Here is an 18,166-nt window from a genome sequence, read left to right on the forward strand (position 1 = left end):
GCACTTAAACATATCAGATGCTAGTAGTGTCTCTCTGCCTATTATAATGGTTTTAATTCTACTTGTTACTCTCAGGAAGAGTTAGGTAAGAAACAGTATTAAATCACACACACTGGTCAGAAAATACTGCCACCCTCATCTCTGTCCAACAGCAACTACGTGAGCTAGACACTTTCCATAACCCAGCCCGTGTCAGTTACGTGTTGGTAATTCCTTGTATTCCTTCCATATCTTAGCATTCCCATTATAAGCTCAGGATTTTGGAGTATATGAGAGAACACAGGAGCCTTCCATATTTTGAAAGAACCATCAAAAAAGTAAATGAAAAAAACCAAAATCCAAAACAATAATCTGATCTATGTAACATGCCAAAGCGCAGAAATCAGACTTTACAAATTCTGGAGTCTTTTTTAAAAAAATTGATTTATTTTTGGCTGCTGCATTGGGTCTTCGTTGCTGCGCACGGCACTTCTCTAGCTGCAGTGAGCGGGGGCTACTTTTGGTTGCAATGTGCAGGCTCCTCATTGCGGTGGCTTCTCTGTTGTGGAGCACGGGCTCTATAGGCACACGGGCTCAGTAGTTGTGGCACGCAGGCTCAGTAGTTGTGGCGCATGGGCTCTAGAGCACAGGCTCAGTAGTTGTGGAGCAAGGGCCCAGCTGCGCCGCGGCATGTGGGATCTTCCCGGACCAGGGCTCGAACCCGTGTCCCCTGCATTGGCAGGGGGATTCTTAACCACTGCGCCACCAGGGAAGCCCCCAAATTCTGGAATCTTAATCAAATAGCTAGTGACTTCTGAAATCTTAACCAGAGACGTACATTCCTTAGCTTAATAAACGATGTATTTGGGGCTTCCCTGGTGGCGCAGTGGTTGAGAGTCCGCCTGCCGATGCAGGGGACACGGGTTCGTGCCCCGGTCCGGGAAGATCCCACGTGCCGTGGAACGGCTAGGCCCGTGAGCCATGGCCGCTGAGCCTGCGCGTCCGGAGCCTGTGCTCCGCAACGGGAGAGGCCACAGCAGTGAGAGGCCCGTGTACCACAAAATAAATAAATAAATAAATAAATGATGTATTTGAAAAGTTTAAATTTTTTTTCCTTTTTAAAAAAATATTTTAAAAGTATAGACTTAATATTTACATTTGCGTATATATGTTACTCCAATTTATGTTTATAGTTAAAATTATACCATACATACAGTTTTACATATTGCTTTTTTCATATAACATATGTATTTTCCTCCCCTATTAAAAATACATTCAATCACATTTCTTATATTGCTTAAGCAATAATATAGTCACACCATGTTTGTATTTTCTGTTAAGAATAGAAATCCTGCATTTCTCACATTTCTAGTTTAGCAAGAAATTCAAGAATGGATTCCATGGGCAGATTCCATTCGGGTTACCTGTGTCTTGGTATATTGTGAACAACAGCTAGTAAGGCTGTCTTCACATTCTGTGTTTCATCCTACCAGACTTGGAACTCCATTTCTTTTAGGGACTGGAAATAGCAATATATTAGCGAACAACAAAAATGTTACCATAGATTAACTTCTGGGATTTTTAAAATTAGAATTCTTTATGTAATAATCATGCTTCATGCAATGAAGAAGTGCTGCTTTTCTGGGGGGAGTGGGTGCCTAGGTAATTAATAACACATACTGAAACACGTGTTACTTTACTTGTACTCAGCAAACTTACTGTAAAAACCGAACATATTCTCTCAAACTTATCCCTCACACCAAAATAGAACTCATTATTTCTGAACAGTGTCCTTTTACCCATTTTAAATGGTCCAAAATATTTTAAGAAAGGATTTTAAAATTAAGCTTCATGTTACTATGGACCCTGTCAGGTGACTCTAATAGTTTCTGATTTGAGAAGATGCACTATATTGTTCATGACAATTTAGTAAGTCAAAGCTTGCTCATTATCTACACCACACACTTACCAGGGAGATTGACTTCCATCAAGTATTTCATACACAAGATGTTTGGATGAAGATAGCAGTCTTCAGTTATGTCTGGAAAACGGGGCAAATCTAAAAATGTGGCAACTTCAATTATTTTTTTATAGATATCTTCATAGTTAGGCCAAGACTGGAATGAAAGAGATAGTCAAGGTAGCAATTTTTACAACACAAATTATTTTAAAAACTACTTTCTGATTTTAAAAGTAATATGGGGACTTCCCTGGTGGTGCAGTAGTTAAGAATCTGCCTGCCAATGAAGGGGACATGGGTTCGAGCCCTGGTCTGGGAAGATCCCACATGCCGCGGAGCAACTAAGCCCGTGTGCCACAACAACTGAGCCTGCGAGCCACAACGACTGAGCCTGAGCTCTAGAACCCATGAGCCACAACTACTGAGCCCGAGTGCCACAGCTACTGAGCCCGTGTGCCCAGAGCCCATGCTCTGCAACAAGAGAAGCCACCGCAATAAGAAGCCCATGCACCGCAACGAAGAGTAGCCCCCGCTCACAACTAGAGAAAGCCCAGGCGCAGCAACAACGACCCAACGCAGCCAAAAAAGAAAATAAATTAAAAAAAATGTTTTTAAAATAAAAAACAAAAAAAATAAAAGTAATATGTATTCATTGAATAAAATTTGGAATGTAGAGAAAAGCATTAAGGGGAAACGCCCATAAATCCCAAATACCCTCACTAAGCAGTTTTCAACAGTAATAGTGGTCAATTAAAATTCTATCTGGCTCATAAAACTCTCACTGGCCTTACCCATGGTATAGTGAAATCATTCCTTCTTGCCAATCATGGAAGAATCTGGTATACAGCTGCAACCCAACTGGAGTTACAATGTCGTCATAATCACTCCAAAGCACGACTTCCCTCTCACCCTCCTTCACCAGCACCCTCTCGCCAATCTTCAAATTCACAGCTAACAGATTTAGCTCAGTGTTACATAATATTCACATGCTTCTATGTGAGAGATGACACCAGGCTTTAAGTCTAATAGATAAAAATGTGCAATTCAAACTTCTATTTTCCCACATTAATAGCCTATAAGAGTGTCTTACAGAATTCAGGAAAATCTATGAGCTAATATTAATAAATTAATTCTGTTCACTTGAAGATCACCCTTGTAGTTTATTGGGTATGCTACTTATATTTCTGCAATTTCCAAACATTCTTCTTATTAATACTACATATAATTTTTCTTCATTTACTCATCCACTCACATAAAAATATTAAATTTAGAGTCTATTCTATGCAAGATACTTTGGGAAATATAAAGATGAATAAAGTGATCTCTTCAAGGAGTTTATACTCTAGAAAAGAGATCAGTGTACAAAAATAACTATAGGATAAGATAGAAAAGTTATCGAGTACTACAAGCAAGATTTTTTTTTTAAGGCTTATGGGATTTCAGAAAATCTAACATTTCTGATATGGCAGGACCCCATTAAAACTAGGCCTGAATACAAACATTCTGGAAACCTGTTTGGCAGTATCTGTTAAAGTTGAGTGTGGACATATTCTACAGCAAAGCAGCTCTAGCTACATATACCCAACAGAAATGTGCATGCATGTCCATGAAAAGACATGCACTAGAATGTTCATAACACTATTTGTGAAAGTCCCAAGCTAGAAACTACCCAAATGCCATCACCAATAGAGTAAGTACAAGAATAACTATCTAGTAAATTTTGATACAGTCTCACAGTGGAACATTATACAGCAGAGAAATGAATGCTCTACATGCAACAGTATGAATGAATCTTCAAAACATAATGTTAAAAGAAGCCAGATGCAAAAGAGAATGACTCCATGTATGTAAAGTACAAAACTCAGCACCGAGCTTCTAGTCTACACGGTTAGAAGTCAGGAGAGTGATTGATTACTCTTGGAGTCGTGGAGGTAATGACTGCAAGTGAGCATAAGGGTGGAGCTCCTAGGGTGCTAAGGTTGTTTCCTTTTCTCGGGGCTGGTTCAGGTTATGAAAATTCATCAGGTTGGGTACATTTGTGATATGTTCACTTTTCTGTATGTATGCCTATTTAAAAAAAAAAGTGGTAAGAGAGAAAGATAATATCAGCTCAATAGACTATTTTGTGTAACAGAATCACTTCATACATCACCTTGTAGGAGAAATAATCTAATTGGCAAATTCAGAGTTGGAAAGACCTTTAAAAGTATATGGTCTAACTTTACAAAATCCCCAGCAGGTATAAGTCTAGCCCTTCTTGTAAATCTCCAGTGATGGGAACTCAATACCTTCCCTGAAGGTAGTCTATTCCATTTTTAATGGGTTTAATCATTAAAAAGTTCTTCCTTATTCTAAGGAAAAATCTGTTTCCCAACAATCTGTGCCAATAATACCATTATGTCATGTCTTGCCCATTTTCTAAATGTGTGAAGGTGTTTGGAAGCCAACTGAAGGAATGAATATTTCTCTGTTAAATGTTTCTTTGGTACATTCAGCTCATATGCAATTATAAAGCACAAGGAAATGCTTTATAATGGTACAAGACTATGCTTATAGGGACTTCCCTGGTGGTTCAGTGCTTAAGAATCTGCCCTGCAATGCAGGGGAAGCTGGTTTGATCCCTAGTCTGGGGACTAAGATCCAGCACGCCGCAGGGCAACTAAGTCCACGTGCCACAAATAGAGAGCCCGCACACCGCAACTAATGAGCCTGTGCACTGCAACAAAAGATCCCGCGGGCCGCAACTAAGACCCGATGCAGCCAATAAATAAATAAATATTTTTTAAAAAGAGTATGCTTATAGAAAACAATCAAAGTGTTAACTATGCCTGATTTTACTTTGCCTGGGGTTACAACCTTCTTTGTATTGTATTTATTTTGATACCACTATTTCAATGTCTAAACTCGAGTTTTATCAGGAAAAAAAAGGCTTTCAATTAGCTATATTATTAACATGATTAATCTGTAGCTGAAGAATACAAAGTAAATTTCTGTCAATCCAAAATAGCAATGTGGCCTTTCAAGTCTTTTTTTAAATGTTGAGATACAGTAATTCTACTTGTATGCTAAAATACTATTAATTGTATTCTAATCTGTGAATTTAAAAGAGAAAAAAGGAAAACATATATTCTCAGTGACTTTTGGCAAAAGCTCTTTTTTCTTTATAAAATTAACTTATTTAGACATCTGCTGCATTTCGCACAAAATCTGAAGCATCTTTTCAAGTTAAAACAATTAACATTACTGACAAGATTTATGGCAACCCTAAGCCTTTCAAATAATGAAGGCAGGAGATGAAATTAAGTACTTTTATCTGCAAACAAAACAAACACTAGAGCAGTGCATGTTCCCCTCTGAAAAATAACCATCTCAAAAAACCAATTTAATGGATGATAAATTCATGACAAGTAATTGCAAGGTCATTAATGAAAAGGAATCTGGTAAGCTAAAACACCCACAATAACATCCGCTCCCTTCCGCCTCCGACATCGCTTGAAGTGGTGGCCCAGTTGTCCCTACAGGGCTGGCTATGGACTAATCTCCCTAGACATCTGCTCCTATTCCAACCAAGGCAGGCCACTCTTGAACCACTAGCTCAGCAAAGTATCCAACCTTGGGCAGAAGGCTGGGAGTACTGTTACACAGCATTGTTTTAGAGAATATGATCACATTTTTCTTTCTGTCCCATTGTCCTTAGCCTGGAGAGGTGAATCAGGCTCTAATTTTGACAAGATTCCAAAACATGGATATATAATAATTACAGTGAACATTTAATGACTGTGTTAGAATAGTCTTACTTTGACTTTTAGAAAATGCATGCATGTACAGAACACACCCAAGGAAAGGGTCTCATAGAAGCTGCTGGGTCTTTGTATTTTCATTTGGCGTGGGGAATCTCTGATGTATTAAGTAGAATAAGAGGACTACCAGAATCCTGTTTAAAACTTTGCATATTTAGTTAAGGTATAATAGCACTTTGTTTTATACTGGTTTTTGGTTATCTGCTAATTAGTCTACTTTTTTTTTTTCTGGTATGCGGGCCTCTCACTGTTGTGGCCTCTCCCGTTGCGGAGCACAGGCTCTGGACGCACAGGCTCAGCGGCCATGGCTCACAGGCCCAGCCGCTCTGCGGCACGTGGGATCTTCCCGGACCGGGGCACAAACCCGTGTCCCCTGCATCGGCAGGCGGACTCTCAACCACTGCGCCACCAGGGAAGCCCTAATTAGTCTACTTTTTACCTCAAGTTTTTTGTGGAATAAGATGTAATAACAAAAGAATGACAGAGGCAGAGACAAGAAAACTAATCTGTACTGCTCAAAGCACCATTTTCTATCAGTACCACTTGCAAGGTGCTTGCATAAAATATTCCTAGATCCCACACCAGACTTAATAAATCCATCCCTAACACTAGGACTAAGAGTCTATAGTTTAAACAAGCTCTCCACAATATTCTTGTGCAAAAAAAAATAATAATAAAATAAAATGAAGTGGCTCTCAACCTCATTTTTCTTGTAGCCTGGAAGAGACCCTCAGATGGTTTTACTTCACAAGCTTGACAAGAGAAGCACACCCACAAATTCCAGTGATGGTTAAGATGCTGTGGGAAGCCAGGAACAAAAGAACACATCAGCTGGTTTCTATTCATGCTGTCTGGCAGTAGTAATTCTGGAAGGGAGTGGGAGTGAGGGAAACTGAGAACACCTGTTATCATTACACTCGCCTTAATTTCCCTCAGGTAGATTTCAAACCTGTTAGATTATTACTCTAACAAAGATTGCACAAACAATCCCAAGAGCTACACACGGCCTACAGAGTAAGATGGTGAAAAAATCTAGAGTTTGAAGACTCAGAGTGTTATCAAACCTTGATCCAACAAGACAGTCATTTGGAGAGGCTGAAAGAGGGACTGACAGCTCTGGAGGAGTCTTTTTCTTCCTTCAACCGAAGGGACCTAGTTTCACAAAGGGTGTAAGATTGCTCCAAGGCAAAGTGAATCATCATGGCAAAGTGCCACTCAGTGGGTCTGGCTGAACCAGCATTACATCTTTTCTTTTTACTCATTCAGAGAGGATGCTGTTGATCAACATTCAAAATACTGGAGATGGACTTTGGAATGAATTTCCAGTTTCCTCTTTATTACTTCTTGCTGAGTCTAGTGAGGGATGATGAAATGACTAATTCTTGAGAGGATTTAGAATTACTGTCAAGGACCATGGCAGAATAACATGTATGTTACATATTAACTGTTAAGAAATTGGTCTGTGGGTTTTAAAATACATAAAAATAAAGAAAATCAAGGCTGAAAAGATAGAAGTATCCCTACTGTGTGTTAAGTCATTGGCAGAATAAATTCTATCTGTAATAGAGATAAGTGTGTCTAGGCCCAACCTTGGTTCAAGCAGCAATTTTGACTATTTGGTACTCCATATGGAGATGGTATCCCTGAAAAAGAATAGATTTTTAGTTTATTCTACCAGATGAACTGAAAGATTTTTGCTAGAAGTAACTGATGCTTCAAATCAGCACCACACTTCAGAAACTTGACTCAAAAATAAAGCAGCAGAAGAGGCAGAGGCAGAAAAAGGAGGAGGAGGTTATCTTTAAATTAAAACACGGACCTCCCTCGTGGTGCAGTGGTTAAGAATCCTCCTGCCAGTGCAGGGGACATGGGTTCGAGCCCTGGTCCAGGAAGGTCCCACATGCCACGGAGCAACTAAACCCATGTGCCACAACTACTGAGCCTGTGCTCTAGAGCCCAGGAGCCACAACTACTGAGCCCGCGCACTGCAACGAAGAGCAGCCCCCGCTCTCTGCAACCAGAGAAAGCCCACATGCAGCAACCAAGACCCAACGCAGCCAAATAAATGAATTAAATAAATAAATAAATTTATTTTTAAAAATAAAAAATAAATTAAATAAATACGGAAAATGAAACAACTACCTACCGGGAGTTGGGAATCACAACTCAGAAAAAGGAGAAGGTTGGAAATACTAAAACTTAATTTGCACACCTGTCTCCTCTCCTGAACTTTGCTCTTAAGTCAGGGTAATGGCAGGAAGACTCAAACTCTTATGGCCCGCTTGTTAGAAGAAACAAACCACATCAATACTCCGTACTCTGTATTCCATTACCCTATGTTTTAAGGTGAGTTTTGTCAGACTTGTTGTTAGTGGGACAGAGGGGCCCACTTAAATATTAACAGAACAATTTAATGGAAAGAAACAGTTCACACAGGATAATGGTTTAAGGGTCTTTAAAGCTTTTTTCCCCCCCTTCCCTTTGATTTGTTTTTAAGGTGTGCTCAACTTTCTGGAATAACAAAAACAAAACCAAACCAAACACAGAAGAAAAACAGTCCCCAGCAGCCCACACACACAAAACCCCACTGGCATTATCTTCATCACCATCTCCTAGAACAATTGCACCTTTTTTCATTTCTGGTGGAGGTACAGCTGCTGAAGAAGCCAAGACTTAGTAGAGAAAGCTAAGACATGGAAGGAGGAAAGAAAATGCTTCCTTTGTTAATGAAAAGCTGTTTCCACTTAAAAGTTTCAACATACTATGGAATAGTGAATGCACTTTTGTAAGCAAAGGCAAAGCATACAATGAAGAAAAGCTGCCTGTCAATTAAGTAAACAGTCATTTGAAGACATCCCAAACCGCCTCCATTTTTCTTGAAAAAGTGGGGGAGGGGAGGAAGGGAATATGGACATGGGAATACTAGACATGGCTGAGGATGTGTCTAAAAAGTATAGTAAATATGACACATAGGGCTTCTAGAGTGCACTAAGAAATCACAAGGCTAATATGTTTTTAAAAAGACCACAAGGCTATAATAAATTGTTCTAGCATGCATTAAAAACGGAGTGCTTGGGAAAGCATTTTATTGAATTTCACAAATATTCCAGTGAGTTTATTTTCCTTCATGAAGCAATGCCTTAAGACAGGTAAGGACAAGCTAGAGTTTCTGTTACACAACAGCAGGCTCTTGTGATAAACCTGATTACAATACCCTGTCAGAGGTGAACTTCCTGCTTTGCTATTAAAAAAAGGACAGTGCCTCACCCTTACTTATTCGTAGTGTTGTTTTGAAGCAAAGGTTCAGCTGAGAAAAAGCTAATGCTACATGCACCTGTTAACCCAAACTTAAAATAAGACTTCCTATTGCAAAGGAAAATTAACAAGGGATAAAAACGTCAGAAGAAATGACAAAGCACTGTAATATATTATCCATGGAGGAAGGATAAAATGAGCTCCACATGCACTATGATTCACAAAACAGCTCAATTCGCATTTTTAGTCTGCTGGAATTATCTTAATGGTTGTAAATCTATCAGCAGTAGCAAAAAATACTCTTTTATGTTCAAAGTCTAATCTTCTGGAAGTTTGTGGTGAATACATTATTTTATGTGAAATACAGTCTTGGTCCTGGGGATGAGGTCATTTCAGAAACATGCTGTCGACTTGCACAGACCAAGGTAAACCTTATGAATAAATACGAATTTATGAACTGATGACCAGCTGAACAGGAGGCACTTATTCGTTTTGGCTCCAGGATCAGAGCTGGGAAAAACCTATCTGAGTCCTCCTTCTTAAGATGTGCCTGTCCTCCAAATATTCTGCTGACTGTGGAATACCTATGTTCAAATTTCACATATCTGTACTAAAGGAGGTTAAAAGCTGGTATCCAAAGAGTAGACAATCCCCAAACAATTCTGATTTGATTTTGGCAGGGTTACGTGATTATTTTTGTAGCAGGCTAACCTTTGTCATTATTCAGTTTTCCTTAGATGAGTATAAACCTTGGTTCTCATTCCTTCTCTTGGGAAGCAGAGGTAGGGGGAGAACTGGACTGAGCATGCTGGGTACTAGGGGTGGGCACTGGCAAGGGATCAAACTAAATCACAGATAATTCACATGAAATCACTGGTTTCACTCAGCAAACATGAGGTATGATTCTCCTAAAACAAATATCATCAATGTAGCCTCAAACATACATTTTCTGACTAGAGTAATTTACTATTGGTTTCAGTATATTGGTGAACAGTACAAATAACTGATAAGATTATTTATCTCACACACTGGTTTTCATGAGTGATACTGACACACCCATAACTCAGTTTTTTAAATGTCCTTGCTTATAAGCAGAAGTTATATCCCTTACACATTTACCACTAAAATATCAGTGGAATGTTTTTTAATTTTCTCAGTCAAATGCCACTACTGAATAGCCTCTGGGTATATTATGTAATAAATACAAAAGAAGCAGTCTGGATATTTACTACTTAGGTGGAAAAAAATCCCCAACAAATCTATTTGAAATCTTCTCTAAACAAAGCATTTAAACTAATTCTGTTTTTCAGCTAGTTCAAATCATTTAACCAATAAACAGAGTTCTTACCATGTATACATAATGATTATATATTAGGTCTTATGTGTGATAAAATAGAAGCATTACACATGATTCCTACTCTCAAAGAGTAGTTAGGGATGCAAGAAATATACAAACAAACCCGACTGTTACATCTACCAGTGTACTCCTTCTCTAGTCCCCCCTCTGTGCCTCCCCCTCCAGAGGTAACCAGTATCCTGAATTATGCTTACCATAAACTTATTTTTTTAAAAATAGTTTTATCACGCACATAAATATATTTATATAAATATATTTAGCTTAACTTCTTTTGTGAGCTTAACAAAAGTGATTTCATATGTATGTAGCTTCCTAAGTCTTGCCTTTTACACTAAACAGAATATTTCTTAGAGTCATTCCTGTTGCTTGTGGCTGTAGTTGATTCATTTTCATAGTTGTTTAATATACCATGTCTGATTATGTCACATTTTATCCATTTTCCTTGATAGACATTCAGATTGTTTTCAGTTTTGTTTGTTTTGTTTTTTCATTACCTAGCTGCCTTCTTTAGCCTTTAATCCCCAAACACAAAACTCCATCAATAGAAAACTAGTCAGGTAAACTGTGGCATATCTATACTGTGCAGCTCCTAGAAAAATAAAAAGTTAATAAGTAAATTGCAGTTATATTAGAGAATATCCCTACTCTTAGAAAATATACACTAAAATATTTAGGGATGATGGGCCATGATAAATGTAACTTACCCTCAATGATTCAGAAATAGAATTACATAGATAGATACATAGATAGGGAAGAACAGCACAGAGGATAAAATAAAATATTAACAATAGTTGAATCTGGGTAAAGGATATATTTTTATTTTTGCAGCTTTTCTATAAATCTAAAATTATTCCAAAATAAAAAGTTTATTTAAAAAAAAGCTAAGATACAAGTGAAAAAGGTAAAGTACAATAGTTACTGTTACCAAGACATAACCTCATATATTTTTATGCTTATACTTTCTATCAAAATCTCTACAAGAAATCACTCCCCTATTTTACATAGCCCTGTCCCCTCAACTCAAGATTAATTTAAAAATAGTCAACAAAAGAGATTATTACTAGGCAGGTATTTCATAATACTCAGCTAAAAAGCATCTGAATATTGACTCTATTTCTAAATGTCTAAAAATGAGTATTTAGAACAATTCTGTTTCTGCCCTTAAAGGATTAACTACAATGGGAAACTACTACGGGAATTTACTTCCTATGATAAACAGAGAACTGGAAAAAATATATGAAACAACAGTTTTAGGCATCGGGTAACAGGAAGCACAGGACTATATAATCGCTGAGAGAAGAGAAACAAATGGCCCCAGATTACTGCCTGGAGGCAGTCTCCAAGCTGTAGTGCAGGGAGCAGGGAGTGAAACAGGGCCCAGTGGTCTTGCTGAGTTAAGCAGAAAGAGATTAGAGTTCCTGTTAGCTGAGGTGGCTATAATTTGCAGGCAGAGTACCAATGAGGATAAAACTGCAGAGAGAGAACTCTGGAGGTCTGCAAAGGGGTCCTCTCAAGTCTTTGGCTGAGTACCAATCTGTGCATGTGTGAGAAAAAACCTGAGGCCAGGGGAGAAAAAAAAATCACTGGATTTTTCCAATGAATGCAAACAATTCTCAGAGTTTGCATAAGGCCCCAGCTGGAGTGGAGAGACTTCACAATACTGGGGGCTCTGGGTAGAGTCTTCCAAAGGGACATGCCTTAGTAGTGGGGCTTCCTCAGTCTCACAATATAGGCTCTGGAACAGCCATTAAAAAACAAGCTTCTAAATGATCAAACTGATATCTAAGTTACCTAATCATACACCAGAACAAAAATCCAGTATTCAGCAACACAAAATTCACACTGTCTGCATCCAATCAAAATTACCAGGAATGCAAAGCAGGAAAATATGGCACATAATCAGGAGACAAATCAATCAATAGAAACAGACCCAGAAATAACCGAGATAACAGAATTAGTAGACGATAGCCTTAGAGCAACTACTGTAAATATTGTCAATAAACTGGAGGATGTAAAAGAAAACATAAACATAATGAAGGAAACGAAAAAGGTAAGACTAACATGGAATTTCTAGAAATGAAAAATACAGAATCTGAAATGAAAAAATTACTAGATGGGTTTAACTGCAAATTAGACATTCAAGAAGCAAAGATCAGTGAATCTGAAGATATCATCGTAGAAACTATCCAAAACAAAACACACTGAGGAAAAGAAAAAGAACAGAAACCTTAGTGAGCTGTGGTCTAACATGTAGTTGGAAGGAAGGAAGGGGAGAAGGAAGGAAGAGAAGGGAACAGAAAGGAAGGGAAGGGAAGGGAAGAGAAAGGAAGGGAAGGGAAGCGAAGGGAAGGAAAGGGAAGAGAAGAGAAGAGAAGAGAAATCAGACAGTCCTGTAGAAAGAAACATTTTTAAAGTGCTGAAGGAAAAGTACAAACCCAGAATTCAATACTAGTCAAAATGTTTTTTCAAAAATGAAGGCAAAACAAAGACATTTTTAGACCAAAAAGTGCCAAAAGAATTCACTGCCAACAGATCTGTACTATAAGAAATGTTACAGGACATTTTCAGACAGGAAGAGTGCCAGAAATGGCAAAAGGTGGGTAAATATGAAGTAGTTCTTCTCATTTTAATTTCTTAAAAAGATAAACAACTTTTTAAAGCAAAAATAATTCCAACGCATTGTGGAATATCTAACAGGTAAAGATAAAATGTTTAACACTAAGGGATGGGAGGAGGGAAGTGGAAGTATATATAGTCTTGTAAGGGTCTTACACTATACATGTACTGGTATATTATTGAGGCAGACTGTGGTAAGTTACAGATGAATTTTATAAACTCTAGAACAACCTCTTAAAAAAATAGAGGTATGGTTAATAAATCAATAGTAGAGATAAAATGGAATCATAAAAAAAATCTTAATTCAAAAAAGGCAGAAAAAGAAGAAACAAGAAATTAAGACTAGATGGGACAAATAATAGTAAGATGGTACAAAAACAGAACAAAAGACCATACAATGAGTAAAAGGCCTAAAGCACTGTAGTTCCAAGTCTGAGACTACCATCTGCATGACCTTGGCAAATCATTCTACCTGTCTGAGGTGTTTACTCACATGTAAAATTGGGAAGATGGTGAACCATACTCATGCAGGGGTTTAGTAAGGATCATAAATGTCTCTTGAATTAAACTGAAAACAATGTGAAGGTTGTGAAGGTTAGGAAAGCCTATGAAAATAATTCCTTAAGTGGGTAAATGGAGGATAATATTTAATATTTAGTACATTGAAAACCTTCTGATGAAGAGCACAGGGAAAATAACCTTTGAGTACTATAAATAGTGATAAAGACTCATAATTAAAAGGACAGAAGCGCTGCCATTGGAGACAGCTGAAAAGAGATCTAGAAGAAGACTAACACAAGCAAAGGACTTAAAATAGTGCCTCTTGAGGGACTTCCCTGGTGGACCAGTGGTAAAGAATCCACCTTCCAATGCAGGGGATGCGGGTCTGATCCCTGTTCAGTGAACTAAGATCCCACATGCTGCGGGGCGACTAAGCCCATGCACTGCAACTACTGAGCTCATGCGCCTCAACTAGAGAGCCCACGTGCCACAAACTACACAGCCCACGCACCCTGGAGCCTGCGCCACAACTAGAGAGAGAAAACCCACACGCCACAATTAGAGAGAAGCCTGCGCGCCCCAACAAAAGATCCCACATGCCTCAATGAAGATCCTACGTGCCACAACTAAGACCTGACGCAGCCAAAAATTTAAAAATAAACAAATAAATATATTTTAAAAATATATGCCTCTTGAAACAACATAATAACTTTCATCTCTTCTCTCCAAAGCAACATAGTGTGCAAATAACAACAAAAAATACTGTTTTTTAAATTTGAAATTACCTAAAGGTCTCTATATAAAACTTTTAGTCTCAACAATACACCTATTTGCAATGCACACACCTAACATTATAGCTGTATTTTGAGGATTGCGTAACCTAAAGGATTAGATGTAGCCGCATAAGGAAAACAAAAAATAATAATTCTACTCTTCATTAAATTATGACTAATGTCCATATTTGAATAGAACAAAAACTCGATGACATTTTTTAAAACTCCAACACCAAGTAAGTCAGGAGAGGAATATAAATCACCAAATTACTCTTGTGTCTTATAAGTGACTACAAAGTAAAAAAGAAAATAACATACCTCTATAGCAAAGATTCCTTTGTCACGCCCATATAATTTCATCTCTTCTGGAAAATGCTGAAAAGCATTTATATAAGGAATATGTTCCTCTTCAACGAATCTATATTTTTAAAAAGAGTTTCAATAAAAGATATGTACTGATTTGGCAAAGTAAACAAAAGAGGTAAAAATGTATTTCAAAGACAAGGTAAGAATCAGTTGAGTATACCGTATATCCTACATATATGTAAGGATAATTAATCTGAAAATATCTATTATTCTCTGTACCCCTGTGTGGAGAAAACATTTAGTTGATTAATAATCTCTTAAGTTTCTGCCCAAATAGACAAAATATTTCTAAAAGGTGTGTTTATCTTATTTGTCAATTTACCACCAGGCTTGCAGACATGGCATTCCTTCCTCCTATCCCTAGTTCCTCTCACAATGATTAGCTCCTATTCATCTCTTAAATCACTTCTTCAGCAGGACCTTCCTTGATCCCTGTTTTCCTTGTTAGAATACCTCCTTGCCCACCATTCAGTCTCCAGTACCTATGACAGTGCACGGTAGGTGCCTGTCACTGGAAGAACAATTAAACAAAGGAACATTTGTTCACCACTCCATCTCAATGTCTGGTACATAGTAGCTGATCAAATATTTTGAGTAAATTATTGAGTTTAAAGAAACTAGCACATATATATAAATAAACACTCATACATACTTACAATTCATTCATTCGTTCAACAGAAATTTATTGAGTACTATATACCCAACACTATTCTAGGCTGGGGGATACAGCAGGGAACAAAACAGTAAAATATTCTTGTTCCCATGGAGTTTACATTCTAATGAAAAGAGAAAGATGACAAAACAAATAAGTGAAATTTATAGTATGTCAGATAGGAAAAAACGGTAAGAAGAAAAATAAAGTAGAGAAGAATAGAGAAAGAGGGATGGGCACAGACTAACAGCATCCCATATACCCTCCGAACCAACAAACCACTACTCCAGGCACGTCCCCTGGAAACACTGTCTCTGCTTATAATATTATTATACTTTTCAAAAGTTTCAATCTGTGACAGACTGGAAATTTAACAAATTGGTTCTTCATTACAGGTAAGTTAAGAAGCACTGCATTAGAGGAAAGTTGTCTCTACCTGTAAAACATATCCTGAACCCCTTCACCTCATTCCATTTCTATTACCACCAACCTAACCCAAGCCACTACCCTCTTGCTTCAAGTATAGAAAAGATCACCCGGTCTCCCTGCTTCCACCTGTGCCTACCTAGAATCCACTTTCCTCACAGTTGCCTGACTGATCTTGAAAACATTAATCAGATTATGTGTCTCCTGCTAAAATCTTCCAGTGGCTTACTATCACACTTAAAGCCAAACTCCCAGTGGGAATGGGGTTTCCTTTTGGAGTGATGAATGTATCCTGGAAATAGAGGTGATGGTTGCACAACCTTGTGAATATACTGAAAACCACTGACTTGTACACTTTAAAAGGGTGAGTTGTATTGTATATGAACTATACCTCCAAAAAAAAAAAAAAAATCCAAACTCCTAACTTGGCTTACAAAGACCTACATCTGGCCCCTGTTAATTATCTCCCTGTCCGCATCTTCCTACTCCTCCTTCAAGTTCTTACTCCCATCACTTCAGCCTCCTCTGCTCCTTGATCACACAGAGCTTGAAACTGCGTTAGAGCCTGGCACTAGCAGCCTCCCTCTACCTGGAATGCAAGTACTTCAGATATTCAGCTGCTGGCTCTATTTTCAGTCAGAGTGCGGCTTAAACTCCACCTTCTCAGTGAGGCCTTCCCTAATAACCCATCTAAAGTAGCCATCTGGTCATTCTCTATCACATCATCCTATTTCTTTCTTTTTTTGTTTTTTGCGGTACGCGGGCCTCTCACTGTTCTGGCCTCTCCCGCTGCGGAGCACAGGCTCCGGACGCGCAGGCTCAGCGGCCATGGCTCACGGGTCCAGCCGCTCCGCGGCATGTGGGATCTTCCCGGACCGGGGCACAAACCCGCGTGCCCTGCATCGGCAGGCAGACTCCCAACCACTGCGCCACCAGGGAAGCCCCATCATCCTATTTAAATCTCCTGAACAGCACTTCACTGTCTGATCGTTTTTTAATTTATTTGTGTATTTGCTCATCTAGTCTTAAACTTCACGAGAGCCGGGACTTGATCTATATATGGTTCACAACTGTATTTCAGGCGTCTAGACTCTAGAACAACACCTGTGTATAGTAGGTATTCAATGAATATTTGTGGAACAAATACATGTTGGCTATTTTTATTTATTATTATTGTTATTGTTAGGTAGGTAGGGTTCTTTAAAGGCTATCTAAGGGTTATGAATTTATCCTATAGACTACAGATGCTGCTAAAGGATTTAAACAGGGAAGTGACATGCAGGATCAGTATAAAATGTATGGGTATTGGGGTCAGGCTAATAATGTATTCCCTTCAAATCAATGTTCTTTAAGTAGTTTTTCAATAGTAGTTCTCAAACTTTAGCATCCATTAGAATCTCCTTGAGGGCTTATTAAAACAGAGACTACCAGGCCCTGTCCCCAGAGTTTCTGATTCAGAAGGTTAGAATGGGTCCAAGAATTTACATTTCTAACAAATCACCGGGTGATGCTGACGCTGTTGTTCGGGGGACAACACTTTGAGAAGAACCTGTGACTTAGAGCTCTTTTCCAAGAAAAGCAGAGAAAGGGGATCAGTGGTGAAGTCTCTTTTCCTACTGTTCCAAGCAGTTAAACTGGGTCCCAAATTTGTATGTCCCACAGGGCAAAATAAAAGCCCTCCAGCTATCTAGATCTAATCTCCTCGAAGGGAATTCCCCTTGGAGGGGGAAGGGAGGAAAGAGGGAGGAAAGGAAAGAGGGAGACAGAGGGGTGGGGAGAGAGGCAGAAGGAGAGGGGGGAGAGAGAGAGAGACAGATAGACAAAGGTGCAGGATCTTACCCCATCCTTCCAACCACATACAATATTCTCCCTGAGAAGAATTTTCGGGCAAATATTACTTTATCCATCTTGTGAGATTTCTAGGAGAGTTGCGTTACCCCCTTACAGACGGCCCTGCGTAGGATGGCTAACCCTGTTATCCAGCTCCAGTGACATGATTAGACTGCTGTTTCTATTAAGATCCCTCTGGTTTTCAGGAGGAAATGGACAGGAGTGGCACAAGACTCACTTGGAAGGCTGCTAAGTAAGCCAGGTGAAGATAGAGGGAATCGGGGAAAAATCGTTTGAGAGTTATTTTGGAAGTATAATTGAGAGGACATAATGATTAACTCTATTAACTATATGTAGAGAGAGGAAGGAGTCAAGGACGAGCCTCAGGTGGCTGTATGGGATGCAACATGGCGCAGGTATTTACGAAGAAAGGAAACACTAGAGGAGGAGCTGGAGTGAGGAGAGAGATGATGAAGGAGTGCCCAGAAGGCAGGTGAATATATGAACATATGGGTCTGGCCCTCAGTAGACAAGTCTGGGCTGGAAATCCAGATTTGGGAATCATCATCGTATAGAAGGTAATTAAAGCCTTGGGAAAGGATGAGATCACCCAATGAGGGCATACAGAACAAGATGAGGTTTATAGTTATT

The 18,166-nt window shown here is 38.7% G+C and overlaps 1 protein-coding gene across 3 annotated transcripts in view; it reads right to left on the minus strand.

Moving 5' to 3' along the window:
• Positions 1 to 18,166, minus strand: part of TAF1B (TATA-box binding protein associated factor, RNA polymerase I subunit B) — a 59,303-nt gene that overhangs the window by 16,507 nt on the left and 24,630 nt on the right. For all 3 annotated transcript variants that reach the window (XR_003794991.1, XM_029232605.1, XM_029232606.1), the window contains exons 8-9: positions 14,560 to 14,659; positions 1,949 to 2,096 (exon numbers count right to left, since the gene is read on the minus strand). Coding sequence is in view for 2 of the 3 variants with exons in the window: in XM_029232605.1 (XP_029088438.1) it covers positions 1,949 to 2,096; positions 14,560 to 14,659 (248 nt within the window). In the remaining variant the exon portion in view is untranslated. The remainder of the gene's footprint in view (positions 1 to 1,948; positions 2,097 to 14,559; positions 14,660 to 18,166) is intronic.

Source organism: Monodon monoceros, unplaced genomic scaffold (genome assembly GCF_005190385.1).
Source record: "Monodon monoceros isolate NGI ecotype Baffin Bay Population unplaced genomic scaffold, NGI_Narwhal_1 Super_Scaffold_19, whole genome shotgun sequence".
NCBI classification, from domain to species: domain Eukaryota; kingdom Metazoa; phylum Chordata; class Mammalia; order Artiodactyla; family Monodontidae; genus Monodon; species Monodon monoceros.